We start from the raw sequence: 21,435 nt of genomic DNA, 5'->3' as shown, positions 1-21,435 counted from the left end.
TCCGATGGTGGGATCTCGAGATAATCCAAGCCCTAATTTGAAAATCGATTCTTGCCCTTGGTTTCCCATTGGCTAGTGACCTCATAGGGATCATTGCATTAAGATCACTAAAAATTTCTCCTTTGATCCCCTTCTCCCCCTCAATTAGGTCAAGCACACTCTTGATTGATCAACTCCACCCACTTGACCTAATTTTGGGTCCACTTGGTCCCGTGTGGTCACACAACTTTTGGAAGATAATTTGACAAAGACCATTTGAAAACCAAGTTTTCACAAAGGTTTCTAGGACTAGGTTCCTCCTTGATAAGTCTCATTTGCAAACCCTAGCCCTTGAAACTCCCTTGGTCCTTCTTAGAGAGCCTTACACTTTGCTTCTCAAGCAAGCGAACCATACAATTGAGTCTTGTGAATAGGCCTTAGGAATCACTCCTTTTCTCTTCATTGGTTCATCCTTCTAGTGATTCCCTTTACCACTGGGTCTCCTTCATTCGGTGAAAGTCTGTAAAGATCAGGGAGCTTTCGCTGAGGTGACAATGGGTTAAATCTCCATTGTTTCCCTTGGCCTAGTAGTTGTCCCTTTAGGATCTCCTCCTACGATCCCTCCTAGTTTGAGAGGTAACGGTGACAGTGGACCTCTATCCCAAGTGTTTATAACTTTATTGTGCCCTCTAGCTTTTTCCTCTTTACAAGACCTGCTAGTTGTGCAGCAACAGGCCCCTTTTGAATTTTTTCCCCGATCTAATATTAATAAGAATTGTTTACAACTTAATATCAGTCATGATGACTTATCATGTTAAAATTAAAGGATGCAGCTTCTGTTTTGCACAATCCAATTTAGATATTTGTAAATGTCACTCTTTCATTGAATGGTTGTGACTGTTGCTTGTTAGATGTTGTTGATGTTTGGGAGTAGTTAATTGTAAAATTGTATGTCTTGAAGGAAAACCCCATTTAAGCTGTTTTGTTATATCCTTCATGTTCTTTTTTCACCATTCCATCAAAATTTTGGAGCATGCTACCAAAATACATGAATATAAGTAATTTGGGTTGTTCCCATGTTTTGAGTAACAATGGCCCTTAGTGAGCATCCTTGCATTTCTTGTGAGATATTCCTCCCAGAGTGACCTAAAGTATATGGTTAAATGACACTAGAAAGAAGTGCGGAAGATCTAAGTATTACATGAGGGATTTACATAGCATAAAGAGAGAATCTAAAGAGTAGAAAAGAATGCAGAATCCATGAGGTTCAATCTTGGTTTTAGTGTTCAAACCACGACTTGCTTTATGTTAAACAGATCAATTGTCCTGCTTAGTTGTTCTGTGTACCTGCTTTAATTGCTATTTAAAAGTTCCATGGGTAGATAATTGCCTTTGACAATGGCAATTGCATTTCTATATGGTTCTCCATATTTTATCTCTCCATTGCATATATTTTCTCTCTTTTCACTGAATACAAGCCTTTGCATATAATGAGTAAATTCTTATTACTTGGTTTGTATTATTATGCAGATCGTTTTGCTTCTTAGGCTTGTTCCACTACTTCCATTCAACATGCTAAATTATCTTCTTTCAGTAACTCCTGTCAGTATAGGGGAGTATATCCTTGCTTCATGGATTGGTATGATGGTATGTATTTTCCTACACTTGTTCCCGAGTATTTGTTGTTTTCGTTTTCTTTTTTTTTATTGTCCCAAATCTTTGTTTTTGTTTGCAAGCATTAGTCACACATTCAGACATTTAGGCCTAGTCTAAATTCATGATAGTATGCTGCATTTATATATTCCAAGATTGTAATGGATTTTTAGACACTATCTTTTGACAGTTATCTCCAGTCACAAGGTTCGTAGGTTTGGGCTTTTACCTACTTTATTTTTAAGAGTTGTTTATCTTTGATTTGCCGGAAGATTTGGAAAGTGGCATTCACAAGAATATAGAAGAGTCTGACATGATTTGCTAGTGGATGAACTGATGCTATGAATAAATGGTTTGCTGATTGCTCACAATCTTTGATGTAGTAATCAGAACAACACTGAAGAAACAAGGAATACAAGTCACACTTCATTTTGAAACTGTCACAGTGCATTGATTTGCATCATTCGTCACTTTGTTACATATGGGAAGTACATCAATGATGCCTTGTACAAAGAATGGTTATGGGTTTGGAAATGATTCATTCAAATTTTCAACGAATGGGGTTATACATAGCTATATAGATGTATCAGTAGGAGGGAAAGTTTTTATGTGCATAGTCTGCATTTATATGTTTAAGTGAGAACTTGCTGTAATTTCTTTATTGTGTCTGTTTTATTGCCAGTTTAAAAGTTGTGGATTTTTCTATGCTAATATTAAAAATAAATTATAATAACTACATTTACAGTAATAAAATGGCATTTGATACTGCACTTAGCAAATGTTTAGGAAATATTTCCTGGAAGCATCCTTTCAGGAAAGTTTTGGCCAACCTTTTTACGTGTTTCCATACCAGGAAACATTTCTTTTACGAATATATGCCCTCAGTCAAATTGATAAGTTACAAAGTACATATGGGAATTATTACCCACCAAAATGGGTAACCCTATTCGAGAAAACTTTTTCTCCTAGGACGGCCACCCAGCCAGCAGCTCTGCATACAGTGATGATGATATGCCACATTCTTCTGCCATTTGCCCGGGTCATTCACTTCTCACCAACCAGTGTTCCTCTTGAATGAAGGTGGGCTACCACTCGGCATGTACTTTAGTCTTTTTGCAATCAAGTGCTTTTACTTAATGTTTTGGGCATTTTAACATGGATAAAGGGGTGATCTGTGTTGGACATTGGTGTCTTCTATTGGTATTTTCATCAATAAAATCAAAAGAGAAAAATTGAATTTATATTTACCCCACAAGTGTTCATGTTGGCCCCTCCAAGATCAAGTCGGCCTGCCTCAAGGGACACAACTCTTCACATGGACGAATAACTATATATCAAGTGTATTCACTCTCCTTCAAGGTAGAATTCAAATCTCTTATGTATCTCTGTTTTATGTGCAAGTCTAAGGCACTATTTCTCTGTGGAACCTTGCGGCCTTGAGGCACTTATTCTCTGTGGAAACATATGGACCTAGGGCACTTATTCTCTATGGAACCATGCGGACCTGAGGCACTTACTCTCTGTGAATAGTGCGGACCTGAGGCACATTATCTCTGTGAATAGTGCGAGTTCTGTGGCTGAAGTTTGACCCTCTTAGAGACTTGTGGCAGACCTATTTATGAACAGAATTGAAGGGATCATTGCATTGGATATTCTCTCATAAGAAAGGGTTGTTGGGTTTTTCCCCTTGGAGTGGGGTTTTCCCAGGGTAATTTCTGGTGTCTCTTGTTTATTGTCTCACTGTGATCTTTACAGCTCTATGGATCTTAAAGTCAATGGGTGAAATTTTTCATGTGTAACTGCTTAATGCTTGGAATGCTCTAAAGAAGTCAATTTGTATCATTGGAAGTGGTTATTACTTTGGAAAATTGTACTAGTCTTGTTTGCACTAGAAAATCAACAATATGGATGATAGATTGATATTGACTGTAAACTTGTTCTCTCACCTTACCAGGGGGGTTAGTCTTTTGCCCTATTCCAATGGGACCTCCTCTAAGGCCTTAGGGTTATAAGAGGAACACTATTTGGATAACTTGGATTGAAGTAGCATGTCCATTACCATTCCACACATAACATTTTTCATCTTTCCCTTGATACCACATCCATCCTTCGGGTTAACTGTGATTGGTTCATTGGGATTTGGCACTCACACATCCATGTCCTTGAGTAGGGTCAGAAAACTTTGCCATGGAGGTTGGCGCAGCTAAAAGAAAAGAAAAAGAAGAACATGGCCACTACAAAAGAAAAATAAAAGTTAAAATGCAAAAGATGGTTGGACATAATTAGTACATGTGAAAAAGCATAGCATGAGCTCTACCCCCCTCATTAGCCATCACCCGGTCCCTGAGCGCTTGATGCTCCATCTCATCATAAGGAATCTTTGCTTTTCCCAACCTTGATGAGAGAGAAGTTGACTCATCTTAAGGGTTACAATAAATGCTATATCATAAAAAACATGCTTTGATCCTTCAACTATGCACCGTATAAAAGCATTATAAAAAGAAGTAAAACGCCCACTATAGTGGTTGGAAAAAGAGACTGAGGAAAGGGGTAGCTCATGCGTCCATGATTGCTTCCTCCATTACATCTATACGCTCAGGATGTGGACCTCCATCAGCTAGTCCTCTAGCTATGGTCTTTAGCCATGAGTCATTCCCCTCTATTGCCACCTATTGTCACTAACGCCAATGAGTTGAAGTGTCGAACTTGGAAATGCCACCTTTCTTTAGGTGGTGGAAACACCTAATAGGGTTGATTACCTAGCCATCTCTGCAATTGTGGGGAACACTTTTACGAGATATGGTATAGTTAGATATTTGAAGGTGGTTCTGGTTTGGAGTATTACTAAGCCCTTAACAGTTTAGTCCACTTATATGCATCTATTGTTATTGTCTCTAATGAGTGGTTGCTTTCACTTGAGTTTGGGATCGTTTTGCCAGGTGGGTTTGCACATAGTAGCTGGGGCCTTGAGAGCACACTATTCCACTCCTACTCCACATGATGCCCAGGTCATACTACACTTTTGGAGAGCATGATGACCTTGCAGATGCAACATTGCCCTTCAACGACAGAGCATTGGACACTTTGATGATCTTGACAGATGATTGACACCCAAAGCACCCTTAGATGCTAGAACACTGAGCTCACTTTGTTAGTTTGTGTAGCTCGGATAGGTGTATTAGTCTTAGATTGTCTCTATGAGGCTAGGGAACACATTTTCTTTAATACCCAGAAAACGTGTCATGAGAAAAAGGCCTTAATTAGATTTAATTAAGTAGTTAATTAATTTTCCTAAGTCTAATTTAGGGAAATAAGCTTAATTAATCCGTATTAATTGGGGTAATTCGATTTTCCTTTAGAGACTTCCGAAAAGGTCACTTGATGGGGTCAACATAATCTTAACCATCAATTGAGATTAGATCATCACTGTTGATTCGTCAACAAGAGATCATAAGAGGAAATCGAAGGGCATTTGGAGAACAGATTGAGACACAAAATTGCAATGAGAGAAAGGATGCAAAGATAGCGCAGGGACACCAATAGCAAGGGTTTCAACAAGAAGAATTGAGTGATTTCTGGAGGAATTCTCCATGAAATTCCAACATTTCGAGAGGAAGGAATAGAGGTTGAATTATTTTGCAAAGAGGCCGCACTAACTAGTGCACATTACTTGAAAGTTGCTCAATTTCCAGTTGTCGGAGTCAGTTGTCGGAGGAGGTGAAAATAGCTCAGTCGAGTTGCAGGCGGACGAAGGGGTTGCAAGACCGATATTCCTGTGGTAGTGCGAGTTCAAGTAGATTCGTACGCACTTCTAGAATTTTGCTAGTGCAAGTTGTAGGTAGGAGGCTGTGAGGTTTTGTAATGTTCCAAACTTAAACAAACAGTGATATGCAAAAGAAAATACAATTCATACACAGAAAAATAAAAATGATCAGCAAATACTCAATACAAATTAGAAATGAGAACCAACTGAGCCATTTTATTAATGGAATGGAGCAAGTACAATAGTATGGAAATGCACTTGGGCTTGCCTTAAGGACAAGCTTGACAGAACCCAGGTGTCAAACAATAATCACAATGTTGGAAAGATAACTTCTTCTCTAATGCTTTGCGCTGTCTCCTAGTAACTACACTACTGGCTGGAAAGGAACTACAAGAAACCATGTCTCCGATGCTCAGAAAATGATGAAACTTCAGCCCCATGCTCCTTGGCCAAAACCCACAAAAACCCAGAAAGGGTTTGGTTTGAATCCAACCTCCAAAATTTGGCCTCCTCTATGGCCTATGCCCTCCAAACTGCTCCAAGAATACGGCCTACAAGAAATGGACACGAAATCCTCCTCCAAGCTCTGAAAGTGAGGCAAACACCACTCCAAGTATCTCCTCTAACCTCCGCGACAAAGCTTAGCCTCAAGGGCTGATAGTCTACCCATGAAGTGAGCTCCCAGTACTGCCTCTACGCTGGCCGAGTGTGAAGGTGATACTGCCAAGCAACAAGCTCAACTAGCTCCCAAACTCTCCCAAATGCTGAAAATCCTCCCTAGCCTCCTCTCTAGAAAATCTCACGCCCAAACTCCGCTGCAAGACACCAACAACAAACTCGACCTCCTCTCCACTGCGTCCTCTAGTAATACGCACCACTTGGAAGTGAATGCCACTGCTGGAAATCACAATGAGACCCCCCTTGTGAAGTAATGCAGAAAAACTTCCTAGGGTGGCACTCGAAGTCCCTCGAAGAAAGGGTGAGCTCTTCTCTTGAAGAACTTGTGCTAAACAACGAGTGACTCGGCTAAGCAGCTTGAGCAACCAAGAGAAATTGATATACCCAGAAAGATGAATGAGATGAGGAGAGTTGTCTTCCTTATATAGATTTCGTGGAGCACTTTTCCCTACAATTCGTCCTCCATCATGGGCCCTCACTTAACCACCATCATGCAAAACGTAACCAACTCCATGCAAATCGAACTAGGGAGTGCGTATTTCCCTAGTGAGGGTGGCCCTCATGTGTAACTTAACTACAACACAAATAACTTCGTAAGTCTAATCTCCTAATAAAATCTAATGGGGTCTATTAGCTCCAAAATTGGCCCCATAATACAAAAATAAGTCTTGTTCCAAAATAATTTAGGAAGGGCCATGATAGGTTTTGTAGAAAGAAACTTCATATTTCCAGATCAATTTTGCCAGTGGAGAAATTTGTCGGAGGTTTGCCAGTGTCAGGCAAGCAGTTGATGTACTCTTTAATTTGCTAAAGAATTAATAATAAAACCCTCATCTGTAGAATGGTTTTCCTTCTAGGGTTTTTCCAGGGACATTTTTCTGAAAATACTGGTGTTCATTATTTGTGTGTGTGTGCATAATTTCCTTAGTTCTTGTGGTTATTTATTTTTCTGTGAAGTTGCAGTTGTGTTTTATTCAGTATTGCTGCAAGTTAATTGCAGAAGACGAATAATTTAAATAGATTGGCGAATAATAACCTGTAATTGCAACATAATTTAAAATTCACATAGTATCAGAGTAGATCTGATGGCAGAAGGAAGATTTGGCCAGAGCATAGGAAGAGAAGGGTGAGGATTTTAACCCAATTCGAAATTCTTCAGTTATTTTTCCAATTTTAAGATGCTTTTGCACTAGACATGTGTCCAAATTTTGGGACATTAGTAGGGCTTGTGTGTTGAGAAAACTAGGGCAGCTAAATTAGGTCGATTTCTCTTACTTTGATAACTGCTTGTGATGTTCTTTTACTTAACTTAATGTACTTGTAATTAGCTTCTTGTTCACTTGATTATTATCGTGTTCATATCATCAAACAATGACCAATATATGAAGATCAATAGAACAAGAGGACACAAAATATAGGCTGCTAGCCAAGGCCAAAACTCTCCCTTGAGAGGAAAACCCACAAGAATTCTTCTCTTCTTATAGAATCTTCAAATGACGAATTCCAAGGCTTAATACCCATGACAAAAACCCCTCCAAGACCAAGTCAACCTCTCCTTTGATGAGCTTGTCCTTCACAAAGTCAACCCAAGTCAAATTTCTTCAAAACTTCAAATTTCAGCCTCTTCTTCAGAATTTAGGATACTGCTTTTGGTTTGCAATTTTTGGCTTCTACTGCAGAAACCCTAACTCGCAACTATAAGTGAGAATATGGTGAAATGAGTCTCCTTCTTCCTTTGCTTGTGGAACTTCTTCTTCCTTAGGTATTCAACCTCCAAATTTTGTATTCTTGACACCTAAATTTGGCTCCTTGAGATCACCGTAATTCGGTCTCGCTACAATACAAAGATGCCCTAATTGCTTTGCATGTGTGAGAGAATTTGACCCAAAATTCAAACATTCAAACTTTGATTTCCCTTCTTTTGCTCTCCTACTTTGTTCCTTTGGCATAATGTCGCAGCTCCCCACGATGGAAGCACTTCACCTTGGAGATGTCCCTTGTTCTCCTGCAGATGCTAGACCCGATTCAACTTCCCTTACCACTACTCCCCGCCTTGGTCAATCGTCTGATCTCTTCTTGGCGAAGAGCTGCCCACATCTCCTCCCATCCCGGAAGAATAGCTCTGCTCAAAATGCCTTGGACAAATGTCTCCCACTCCTCGGAGATTGCATTCAGGGCGGTCCTCACCATGAACTCTGGATCCGGCGTAGATCCTATGGAAGTAAGTTGGTCACGAATCTCCTGCAGTCTGAGGAGGAATAGATCTATCTGTTCCCCCTTCTGCATCCGATACGACTACAACTGTTTCTCCAATAGCATCTTCCGTTGCATGGAATAGCCCTGTTACATGGTCGTCAATGTATCCCACATCTCCTTTGCTGTGTTCTTTTCAACAATATGTGGTATGCCATGATCTTTGACCCCGTCAAGGATTATGCACTTTGCCCTCGCAATTACATCCTCATACTTCTCATTATTAGCTGGGTCGACTGGGATAGCCACAGTTCTCAAGACAAATCCCTTGATGCGATCTTGATCCAAGACTGTTAGGATCCTAGCCTTCCAGATGACAAAGTTGGAAGCCTTGGCCAACTTGTCCTAATCTCTCAGTCTGTTCACTGCCATTTCCTCTCCTCATCTGGACTCCCTCTGAGTTTCGTCTTCCTTCTTAGAAATTTCCCTCTAAGTCTTGATTTCCCTGCTGGAAATCTTCTCGCTAAATGTTGAACCGCTCCTCTCCAATCCTCCTTGCAACTGCATCTCAGATCTGGATTTCTTGGCTAGAAATCCGTCAAGGTAGGGACTCCCTCCACCTTGGTTCTGTCTTGTTAGGTACTGTTCTGCTTCGACAGAAACATCACCCAACCAGCTTCCCAACCACAACTTGTCCACAACTCCCTAGGCCCCGACAACTGAAGAAACTGAGCCTTCCAGCTCTATGCAATCTCGACAAAGGCTGAATCACTCCTCTAGCCAACTGCGTCAATCCTACCTGACTAAGTAGGATGACGTGGCTCTTCATGAGCCTCTTCTACCTCTATCTACTTCTGCGCTGGCCCTCTCTCTGGCTCGAAATGATGACGCAGGCCCTCTGTGTCACTTCTTCTCTGCTGCCTTCTGCTTAGGAGCAGCTCTGTCTCTCGGGACAGCTCCTACTGCTGCAAATTTCCGATATCGTCGATGCCTTCAGTCCTCTTGTGATTTGCAACCCTTTGATACCATGTTGAAATTTTTAAGTCTGACACGTTAGAAATCCCTATTGCATTATATGGTTTAATTTCTTCTACTTTTTCATTCCATTAACAAGTTATTTATAAATATAAATACTTAAATAAACACAAATGCAACCTTAACTCATATATAGATCAACAACTGAAATACTGAGACAAACACATAAGGGACACCGCTATTTTTGGACAATTGTCCTCGGAAAAAACCAATGCGGGAAAACAATGTGACAATTATGAGGGTTTTATTATTATGCAGATTCTTGAGTACAACTAGGGTGTCGAAATGGCTCGCCCAATAGAGATTGTTACACGACAGTAATACCTCTTCTCGAAGATAGATATTTAGCCTCTCAGCTCTAGTCTGCCCCACGAAAATTCTTCTAGTGCTTCCTCTGGGCCCTGCGTCAGCCTGCTAGCTTCAGTGTAGCTCCTGAAGCCTTTGCGTCAGCCTCTTGGCTCTCTGCGTCAACTCTCTGGCCTTTTGCGTCACCCACACAGGCCCCTCAGCCTCCGCGCAGTCCCTAGCTGCCTTTGCATAGCTTCTGTTGCCTCTGTGTAGCTCTAGTTGCCTCTGCGTCAGCCTCTTTGGTCTCTGCGCTGATCCTCTAGCACTATCCCTGCCTCTCTGCTATGTACTCACTACTCCTCGCTGCAACAGACACTAGTTTGAATTTTCTCAGCAAGCCCTCCTCTAGAAAATCAAATTGACTGATCAACTTGGTGTATCTCCAACTGACCCTCAAGCCTCCTTTTATACTTTTCCTGTTTAGTCTTCAACGGCCGAGATTAAGTCTCTAATCAATGGCTAAGATTAGATTTGGCTTGATCCATGTCATTTAGAACATTCTTAGCCAGTTTTAGAAGCTAAAAATTGAAACATTCAGTGCACACCCATAGAAAGTCCAAGAATAACCAACAACTAAGCCATTTTATTATGATCTGGGAGAAAATTACAATAATGTGGAAGTGGTGCACCTGGGCTTGCCTCAATGGCAGGTGTGATGAAGCCCAGGTGGTAATATGTCAAGCCCTTGTGAAACTATGTTGTCTGCTGCAAAGATGCTGCTGGAAACCCCACCTCCGGTGCTAAAAAACTTATGGGAAATTAACCCCAGCCTCTCCACCAAATAACCAGAATAACGCACGAAGGAATTGGCCAAAAGTTGACCTCGGAATTTTGGCCCAAATTCGCCTTAGCTCCTCTAACTGCTGGCTGAGTTGGGACCCCTGTTTGACCCCTTATATCTGCCCAGAAAATTCTATAAAATTAAGAGTGTGATCCTTGCCCAAAACCTAGAAATACCCAGAAAGGGTTTCCCTGGGTTCCAACATTCAAAAATTGACCCTTCATAGCTTGGCACTCCAATTTCAATTCTGTTGCTGTTACTGATCTTGTCAATCTCTGCTCTTCCAACTCCAACAATCCTCCTCAAATGGCCCTCCAAATGATCTACCAACCTCCCAGCTCCAAACTCCCCCGGATGGTGCTGCCCCAAAGAGTGTCACTCCAATGACTGCGCAGTCATGGAGGAGATGACACAGTCTTGTGTGTGATGAAATGGGAGCTGCGTGTAGGATGGCCCTCTTGTTTGTAGTTGCCCTCTATACTCTTGAAAATGATAAAGGATGCTCCTGCCTCCCCCACTTCTCGGAGTGCCTCACGCTGTGACTGTGCAATCCTTGTGCTGTTGTTACTCCCCCTGGTGTTGTTGGTACTCGAGTTATAGCTGCTATAACTCGTCTCCCTGCTGTTGCTGCTATGAACTGAGATGAAGAATAACTCCCTTCTAGGGCTGGCACTCAAAATCCACCAAAGCAAGGGTTGAGATCTCCGCTCGGAGTCACTTGAGTGCTAAACATCACAGTAACTTGGCTAAGCAGCTCGAGCAACTAAGATTGAGTTCAATATGTCCAAAAGATAAGATGCTGAAATGAGTAGAGTTGCCTTATATAGATTTTGTGGAGCACTTTTCCCTCCATTTTCCCTACTTCGTGTGTCCCTCACTTAACCATCAATTTCCCCTCCATGCAAATCAAACTAGGGAATGCGTATTCTCCTAGTGTGGGTGGCTCACATGTACAAATTAACCACATCGAAATAACTTCTACCAACTCTAGCCTCCTAATAAAATTGAATGGGCCCCATCACCTCAAAAATTGGCCCCAAAATGTAGAAATTAATGCTGTTCCAAAATAATTTAGGAAGAAAGTCGAAATGTTTGGGCCAGTTCTCTCTCCCACGTGTAAGACGAAGCTAGGGTTTCTGCGCAAGGGTTATATCTAGTTTGATCATGGAAGGAAGAAACGAAAGAAGGCAAGAGAAGGTCACTAAGGGTATCTCTCTAGCCTTAAGTCACAAGGAAAGGAAAAAGAAGGGAAGAAGAAGGCTTTAAGAAGAAGATTGAAGTTTTCAAGTATGGTAGCAGCAATTGCTGGGCAGACAAAATTTCGGATCTGCAGTAGGAGGTTGAAGTTTTGTAGCAGGAGGCCGAGTTGGTGGTTGATCTTGATCTTGGAGAGTATTGGTTTGAGTCACAAGGTATTGGTATTCGTCAATTGAAGGATCTATAAGAAGAGAAGACATTTAAGTGTTTCCCCCTCAAGAGGAGGGGTTTTTGCCCTGGATTTCAACCTATATACTGTGTCACTATTCTTATTATTTTGGTAGTTGTTTAATGTATCTCACATTATAATAATAAGGAACAAAGCTAATAAGGAAAAAAGTAACACAAACAATTATCAAGTTTAAGAGAATTAACATATTCGTTGCCCTATTAAATTCTCAACATGGTATCAGAGCTAAGGTTAGCAAAGGACGTCATGAAGATCTCCTCTACCGTGAAGAAGTTCATCAAGAAGTGTTCCAGGATAGCAAGCCATCTCAAAGAAGGTATCAAGAAAGCATGGAGTCTCTTATTTTGTTCGAAGAAGGTATCAATCAAGGAAAAGGATAAAGGTCTCTTCTCGACTCTCTCTAGCACATTCCAAGATGAAAACATTTGGGTAATTGATAGCGGTGCATCAAAGCACATGACTGGCCATCCCAAACAATTGAAGACCTTATCAAAATGTAAATCTACTTATTCAGTGGAACTTGGAGATAAGAAGAGCTATCCCATAAGGGAACTTGGATCAACCTCTATAAAGCTGGAGAATGGAAGCAACATCCACCCCAACAACATTCTATTTGTTCCAGGTTTGCATAAGAACTTACTTTCCATTTCAAGCTTAGAAGATAAGGGTGATAAAGTAGCTTTCATTGATGGAATATTGTTGTATGGAGTAAAGACTCAAGTATAAAACAAACTAAAGTCATTGGCATTCGATAAATAAGACTTTACAGACTGATATCTCCTTTAGCCCAAGTCTTAGTTCATGTTGAAATTAGTCCATATGAACTCTGGCATAGAAGATTTGGTCATACATTTCAAAATTCTTCCAACTCTAAGCTCCATATTTGATGGAATACCTGAATTGAAGGAAGATTATGAAGGAGTATGTAAGGGATGTGCATTGGGTAAGAATACCAAGAGACCATTTGGAAGCAGTGCTTCATGGTCAAAATAAATCTTGGATCTCGTTCACTCCGATGTAGGTAGCCCTATGACTCCTAAATCACTTGGAGGTTATCTATATTATGTCACATTTATAGATGATCATTCAAGAAAGACCTGGGTTTACTTAATGATAACCAAGGATGGAGTACTTACAAAATTTCAAGAATTCAAAGCTGAAGTGGAGAACCTTACAGAAAGAAGAAACAAGATACTAAGATCTGATAATGGAGGAGAATATACATCCAAGGAGATTATAGCATTTTGTAAGGAGTCTGGGATTAAGAGGGAGCTAATAGTTGCATATAACCCTGAGCAAAATGGAGTTGCAGAACTAAAGAATAGATCTAATGAAGAAAGTGTAAAAGCAATGTTACACGATCTGGATCTACCTAAGTTTCTGTGGGGAGAAGCCACGAAGACAACTGTCTACATTCAGAATCGAAGTCCCCACAGGTCCCTAGACAATAAAACTCCGGAAGAAGTGTTCACTGGAAAGATGCCATCTGTAGATCATCTCTGAATCTTTGGGTGTCCCGTATATATCCATATACCAAAAGACAAAAGAAAGAAGTTGGATCCATCAGGCATGAAGGGAACATTTATTGGGTATAGTAACTCATCTAAGGCCTATAGGATCTACATAAAAGAAGGACATCACATAGAAGTCAGTTGAGATGTCATATTTGATGAAAGTATAGCATTCAAAAAATCAAAGGAACTTCTCGTATTTGAGGAAGAAGTTGACAGGGAAGCAGAAGAATCTCACCATGAAGAAGAAGGTGCTAGTGAACCTATTCAACCCATGGTCATCCCATAAACAAGGAAAATACCTAATTGGTTGAAATCTACACTACTTGATGCAGAAGGTCATGGGGCAACGAAAGGCTCTTTTAGAGAAAGAAAGAAACCCAAAAGATATTCTGGGTATGTTGCATACATGACAAAACTAATAAAAGCAGAACCATCCACTTTTGAAGAGGTTGTCAATCATCAGGAATGGAAAGATGCCATGAATGAAGAGTATCAATCTATAATGAAGAATGGAGTGTGGGAGGTCGTACCTAGGCTTGAAGACAAATTTGTGGTAACTTCCAAGTGGATCTATAAGATCAAACATGTGACAGATGGAAGTATAGATAAGTATAAGGCAAGATTTGTGGCTAGGGGATTCTCTCAGCTAGAAGGCATTGACTACGAAGTGGCATTTACTCAAATAACAAGATATACAACGATTCGTTCATTAGTCTCTCTGGCAGCATCGATGGGATGGAACATTCATCAAATGGATGTCAAGATTGCATTTCTGAATGGCACAATAGATGAAGAAGTCTATATAAAGGAAACCCTTGGGATTCGAAGTTAAAGATAGGAAGGCATATGTTTGCAGATTGCAGAAAGCATTATATGGCCTCAAGCAAGCATCAAGGGCATGGTATGCTAGAATGGATGCATACCTACAAAGAATAGGCTTCACAAAAAGTTTTGCTGATTCTATCCTTTATATCAAGGTTATAGATGGAGAACCTGTAATCATTCTTCTGTATGTAGATAATCTTCTCTTGACAGGGGTAGAAGGTCGAATTGAAGAATGTAAGAAGCAACTAGCAACAAGATTTGACATGAGGGATCTTGGGCGGATGCATTACTATTTGGGACTAGAAGTTTGGCAAGGACCTGGTGAAGTTTATTTGGGTCAGATGTTGAAGAGGTTTGACATGATGGATTGCAAACTTATGACCAATCCAATGATCACAAACTTGAAGAGACTAAGGAGTTCCGAATCAAGCCCTGTGGATCCTTCCAAGTATAGAGAACTAATTGTCTCACTGATGTATTTGGTGAATACTCGACCAAACATATGCTTTGCGGTAAATGTTCTCAGTCAATTCCAAGTGGAGCCGAAGCATGATCATTGGATAACAACGAAATATATTCTGAGATATCTGCGAGGAACCATTCACTATTGTCTGAAGTATGACAGAAGGAATGATGTCCAACTGATTGGATATATAGATTCTCACTGGGGAGGCAGTGAGCAAGATGGAAGGAGCACTATAAAAGGATGTTTCAATTTGGGATCCTCCATGGTCTCATGGATGAGAAAAAAGCAAGATACAGTTGCTTTGAGTAGTGTTGAGGCTGAGTATGTTGCAGCCTGTGAAGTAAGCGGAGAAGTAGTATGGTTGAGGAAGCTGCTATTTGACTTGTTTGAAGTACTGATGAACCCTACAGTGATACTTTGTGATAACACTAGTTGTATATGCTTGTCACAAGATCCAATATTTCATGGACAAATAAAGCATATAAACAACAAGTATCATTGTATTCGAGAGCTAGTAGAAAATGGTGTGCTGCAACTACAATATATCTCCACTGATGAGCAGGTAGTTGACATATTGACAAAATCTCTTCCGAACAAGAAGCTTGTGTACTTGAGAGACAAGCTTGGCTTGGTTGATGTATCCTCCCTAATTGAGAGGGAGAGATAGACACTACATTCTTGTCTTCACTTGGGAAGAAAGAATGGAGGATTGGGTAACCATCTGGCATTCGATACTCTTTGAGAATGTGGTAGGGCATTCAAGACAAGAATAGTCATGGACCGATATTCTTTGAGGACTGGCTATTCAAGATAAGAATAGTCCAAAGAAGGTCATACTTGATGAACACTCGGGTGGAGTATGTACCTTGAGAGACAATGATGATGGTGTCTATAAATCATTGGTCTCGTCAGCATTGTGCTTTGATATTGTGGGGAGATAGAGCTGTTAGTCAAGGCCTTGCTATGCGAGAATGCTGGTTAACATGATGCTAGATAGATGGGTTACCGATCCAACTCTTTTTATGAGATCTCTTCAGATTGAGAATGACCATGTACCTCTTATGAATACCTCCCTAGTTAAGAGGGAGTGTTGAAAAATGTGTAACTAGGTTCGGTCTTTATAAGTATGAAATATATTCTTGTAAATTATAAAATGAAAAGAAATTATTATTATTATTGGAGCATGGGTTTCATGCTCAAGTTCTTTTATTTTATAGGTCAAACACCCATTGGTTGCTTCTAGGGTTTGTCCTAGGTCTAATAGTCATTGTCATATATTGAAGACCCCAATGGGCATTTTGTATCTTGTAAAGAAAAATTATTTGCCTTTAAAGTGTCGAAATACCCTCCAAGATCAAGTTGGCCTAGAAGATGTTAAGTCAGTCTAATTGAAGAGCCACGTCTACCCTTTGAAGAGGCCTATATAAAGAGAGGAACTCGTCCTCCAAAGAAGCACTCACTCATCTCTCATTCTATGCAAAGAAGAGGTTGAAGAAGGATGAAGAAGAGGTCGAAGAAAGTCGAAGTGTTTGGGTTAGTTCTCTCTCCCACGTGCAAGACAAAACTAGGGTTTCTGCGCAAGGGTTATATCTAGTTTGATCTTGGAAGGAAGAGAAGAAAGAAGGCAAGCGAAGGTCACTAAGGGTATCTCTCTAGCCCTAAGTCACAAGGAAAGGGAAACGAAGGGAAGAAGAAGGCTCTAAGAAGATCAAAGTTTTCAAGTATGGCAACAGTAGTTGCCAGGCATAATTTTTTTTGGATCTGTAGTAGGAGGTCGAAGTTCTTGCTGCAGGAGGCCGAGTTGGTGGTTGATCTTGATCTTGGAGGGTATTGGTCTGAGTCACAAGGTCTTGGTATTCGTCAATTGAAGGATCTATAAGAAGAGAATAGATTTAAGGGTTTTCTCGTCAAGAGGAAGGGTTTTGGCCCTAGCTTGCAATCTATATATTGTTTGTTTTGGTAGCTGTTTGATGTATCTCACATTATAATCATAAGGAACAAAGCTAATAAGCAAGAAGGTAACACAAACAGTTATCAAGTTAAAGAGAATTAACATATTCATTGCCCTATTAAATTCTCAATATGTACATCACAAAATCCAGTAGAAATGTTGCAATCTCGCCAATCCTAAAATCCTAAAAAATGTTTATTCTGCTGGATTTTGAGTGGGATCTAAAATTTTAGTTTCTCCATATGAAATCCAATGAGGTCAAAACCACTCTCAAACATCTTGAGTTAATTAATGGTAATGTTAAAATTTAATAGGATGAAAGTGAAAGATGAAGGAAAATGCTAGTTTTACTTTAAGAATTTAATATTACCATTAACTACTAGGGTATGTATCTCATGAGATGAATTACAGGAAATGAAAACAATAGCTTTCCCCTTATTTGCTTGATGGAAATAGTCAAAGTATCCTTTAACTCACTTTTAAAAAATTAGGGTTAAAAGAAAAAATTGGTAATAAGTTGAAATTGATAGAGACAGACTGATAATTTTGAAACAACAACAATAATTAGCTAAATTATTGTGATAATTTCAAAAGGTCAAATTATCACAATAATTACTATTGATATTATTGCCGAGGTTGGTTTTGGCGATATTATCATGATAATTCCAATATTATTATGATAAGTGCAACATTGGTTTTCATCCCCTTGTTTCAATGGGATTAGTAAGAATCCAAGCGATTGTCCTTGGCCCCAAAGGTTTGTAAGGTAACAAGTTGCCCTAGATTAGGTTCGAATGACTAGGATAGGGTTGTGTCTTAGCATTCATCATAGAATTGAAGACGTAGTGATCTAGTGAGATTCGTACAATGTAGATGGCTTGTTGGAATTCACCATCTTCAAACATACACTTGCTTTAGCTCGTATTCACCTCCATGACCTGATGGCAAGTGCTAGTGTCTAGATCTTTCCATAAAGTTGCTATTGCTTTCGTTTTGTGTATTTCAAATTTTACTTGCTAATTGACCTAGTTAACCTTCATTCATTTAACCCATACATCATAGGCAGTGTAAGGGATATACCCCTTGGTAAGTGGTATGACCAACCCAAAAATGGGAGGAGCTTAGGGGTTGACAGGTCCTTCGCTTATAAACAGTTTCACTTGATGTTCATTTTGGGTGTTAGTATCTACCATTGACCATCATCCTCGTTCTTGACTCCAGATTGTCTAAGTCACTTTTGGAGAACATTGTGGAAGCTGAGTCTTTTAGTTGAGGTTTTCCACCTCATTCCTTCCCAATCTAAAAGACAGGTTGAGGTAATCAACTGGACCTTGGTCCACGCTCTTCACATTTAATCACCGACAAAAAAAACAATGGAATATTTCCTCAATCATATTGTAACATAACTACAATAGGGAAACTCTTGTATGCATAGGGAATTGTCTGTTTGAGGTATGTTATGTTTTTCAGCCTCTTGTCCTTTGTTAGCTCCTGGTAGTTCTCCCTGCTACAATCCAGGATTCCCACTAGCAGGAGCAAAATGAGACTTCTTCCTTTGCGTAGAACTTGGCTGAAATTCATAGTAGATTCCATGATATACTTGAGCAAACACATGCCAAGTGCAAGGCACTAGATGAAATGCATTGAGTAACTCAATTTCAGGTTGGTGACATAGTTTTGCTTCATTTGTAAAAGCACAAGTTCAAAAATAAGTGGCATCAAAAGCTCAAACCCATTCGGTATGCTCCATATATCATCACATGGCAAGTGGGTCTAAAATGCATTCATATTGGATATTCCATCCCAAATTGTTAGATGTATGAATCTCCGCACTTGGAGGAAGAATTTGTTACATATCCAAAGGCAATCATCCCTGATTTTCAACCTGATTTTCCTGAAGATACACTATTTTATGATCACAAAAGATCTACCAGCCAATATGAAATCATCAGATACTAGGTTTCTCATGAAAGAACCTTGCCCACCTCTCCTTGTCGGTATTTGAGGAGCAATTTCCTCCTAGCAGGGAGGAAATGATGAGAGATATTTTGTAAGATACATTTTATGATAACACATCGCAATTACAACTAAGAAAAATAGTTATTACATGCATGCAAAATTATTGAAGCTTTGTGAATATTGCATAAGCCTCTAATCGATGTACAAATATATTCACATATGCCAAAAAAATATGAGTTGTAAGTGTTGCCTCTAGATTGAAAATGAAGAAATTATTCTTTTCTTGATTTAGGAAATTCAAAATTTGCAATCAAACTTTGGACCAGTTGAGAGTAAGGATTCACCTAGATAGGGCATTTAACTAAAATCTACCAAGATTTTGCATTTCACTTGGGTCTAGGTCTTGCATTTCATATAGGATAGGTTTGCATTCTGTAGCAACTGTTTTTTCAGTAGCTTGGACTTTTAAATTCATATTGTGCAAGTAAATTGTCTCTTAAGGCACTGGTCTCTAATTGATAATTTCAATAAATCTAATCAAGTGGTGCTTAATAATTAAACTTGCTTTTGATTTTCACCAAGTTGCTAAGCCATTCAGTTGTGTCTCCTTTACTTGTTGGCTCTCAACAAGTGTTTCATCTTTTCATCCATAGGGACTACCCCCTTAGTCTGCAATTATGAGACAACTCAAACAGAGAGGACATGAATCAGAGTGACAACCCTTGTCCTAAGCAATTGTCGCAATTTAGTGTACAATTTGGGCGACAAAATGACCAACTACTGAAATTTGAGAGTTTTTGTAGATATCTAGATTTGATGTGTTGAAAATTGGCGGCTAATTGATGAATTTCCTTGAATAAAATTTCATTTCTGACTATTCTAGTGTGACTTTTTAAATATAGAAAGTCATGTCTATCATTGCAACCATGACTTTCCAAAATTAGTAAGTCACCTTGCTTCAATTGGTAATCATGTATAGATGATGGAAAATCACATAACTTATCCTTAATCAATCTAAATTGTTTAATTTTTACTTTAATCATCAATATTATTATTTTTATTACACTTATGATATTATAATATTATCTCAAGAGGAATTACATGTCACCTCTCCTACTTGGCACTCAATCATGCCACTTCACATCTCTCTCCTTGATAACGAATCGAACTCTCTCATTCAATGATACATTACTCTCTCTCTCTCTCTCTTTTAAAGGATTCACTCCACTTTCTTTTTAATGCTCTTACACACCTCTTACACTCTCTTACACACTCTAATGTCTTGTCATGAAAGAAGATTCCTCTTACACCTCTTTAATGCATATGTTAGACTTCTCCTTAATGGCTCAAATTACCAAGGCATGCATTCTCCTTCTTTATGGCACAAGTCACTAAGGAATGCGTACTCCCTCTTGATGGCATGAGTTACTAAGGCAAGTGTATGTCCTTTATGGCATAAGTTACACTCCTATTTTGTCATATGTAACTTCTCCTCAAGGCATGGGAGTTACTCCTTCACGAATTTGACCTCCTTGCTCTTTCTATATATTTGTGCCTCGCATCCGCTTTACTACTCACTTGTGCATTGTGAAAGGAGAGTACGAACTTAAGAAAGAGAAAACTAGAGAGACTAGAGAAGAATTGAGAAAGAGAGATTCTTGAAGAGTAAGAGTAGAACATGGTGAGCCAAAGTAATTCAATGTTTGCATCAACTACTGCTATCAGAGATCTTCTTCAGATTTGGGTGAACTTCTTTTCTCTCATTTTTTTTTGTATCTTTGTTGAACATTTGATTTCTAATAGAAGAAGAATTTGGTTGGGTTTTCCCCTGGTCATTGGACCTAAACTCACTGTGTCTTATTCAGTTCTTGACTATTTTCTATTATGTATATGGTTTATGTTATATCTACAATTGCTTAACTAATATTGCAGATTAAAGAAGTTATTGGATCAAGTAATTGTAATAGCATAAAACTTCAAAATTTCAACATGGTATCAAAGCTTTGGTGAAGACAAGCTCAAGAAGAGAAGTGTTGTTCCAACCCATTCTCTGTTGAAGACTGAAGTATCTCTCGCTGCCCAACCTATTGTTTATTTGGGGTAGCATCAGATGTGCTCTAGCCACGAAATTTCGTGGAGAGGTTGGGGCACATGAGGTCTCCAATACCCAGAAAGGGTTTGGGCAGATTCTAAACAGATCAGGAGATATTAAAATAATTAATATTTTTAATGGAGTCTCTAAATCTAAACTTAGGAAAAATAAAATATTAATGTGTATTAATATGAATCTGTGTTAGAATGGTTCAAAAGACATGGATCAAGCTAGATCTAATCTTAGCCGTTGATTAGGGACTTAATCTCAGCCGTTGATATGTCAACAGGAAAAGTATATGATCCAGATTTAAACAGGAACGCAACAAATTACAGAGATAACCATATACACAAAGATGCAGCGGAAAGAATACTTCATTTCATTAATGGAAAATACTGAAATATGCTTACAAACAGAAATGGAAATAAACTAGCTAGGGCGATGGTAGCTTATCTCTGAGAAGAGATGTGATGGCTACATGCCTCTGAACTGTGTTACAATGAGGCTCGAAGGCCTATTTATTGTTGAGAAACAATGGAAAAACCCTTAACATTCCAAAACCTAACCCTAGGAGATGAAACGCCAAACTGTGGGCCCCGTTTGGGGGTAAGTTGGTACATCAACTTCCCGGGGTCGTAACTTTGGCATATGATCTCCGTTTGACGCGTACAATAGCTCATTAGAAAGATCTATCCGAGCACTATCATTGTTGGAACGGGCAACACCAGTCCATTCCATGGACTCGTGTTGC

General features: G+C 39.4%; 1 protein-coding gene across 3 annotated transcripts in view; it reads left to right on the top strand.

The window, feature by feature from the left end:
• LOC149179381 (uncharacterized) overlaps window positions 1-21,435 on the top strand; it is a 316,696-nt gene that overhangs the window by 216,399 nt on the left and 78,862 nt on the right. For all 3 annotated transcript variants that reach the window (XM_089420631.1, XM_089420632.1, XM_089420630.1), the window contains exon 6: window positions 1,510-1,626. In XM_089420631.1, coding sequence (XP_089276757.1) covers window positions 1,510-1,626 — 117 coding nt within the window. The remainder of the gene's footprint in view (window positions 1-1,509; window positions 1,627-21,435) is intronic.

The sequence above is a fragment of the Pinus tabuliformis genome, chromosome 4_1, assembly GCF_031772625.1.
Source record: "Pinus tabuliformis cultivar Carrire ecotype Pingquan chromosome 4_1, CPIR1, whole genome shotgun sequence".
Classification (NCBI taxonomy): domain Eukaryota; kingdom Viridiplantae; phylum Streptophyta; class Pinopsida; order Pinales; family Pinaceae; genus Pinus; species Pinus tabuliformis.
Note: the sequence above shows the minus strand (reverse complement) of the source record. Positions and strands in the feature narration are given on the sequence as shown.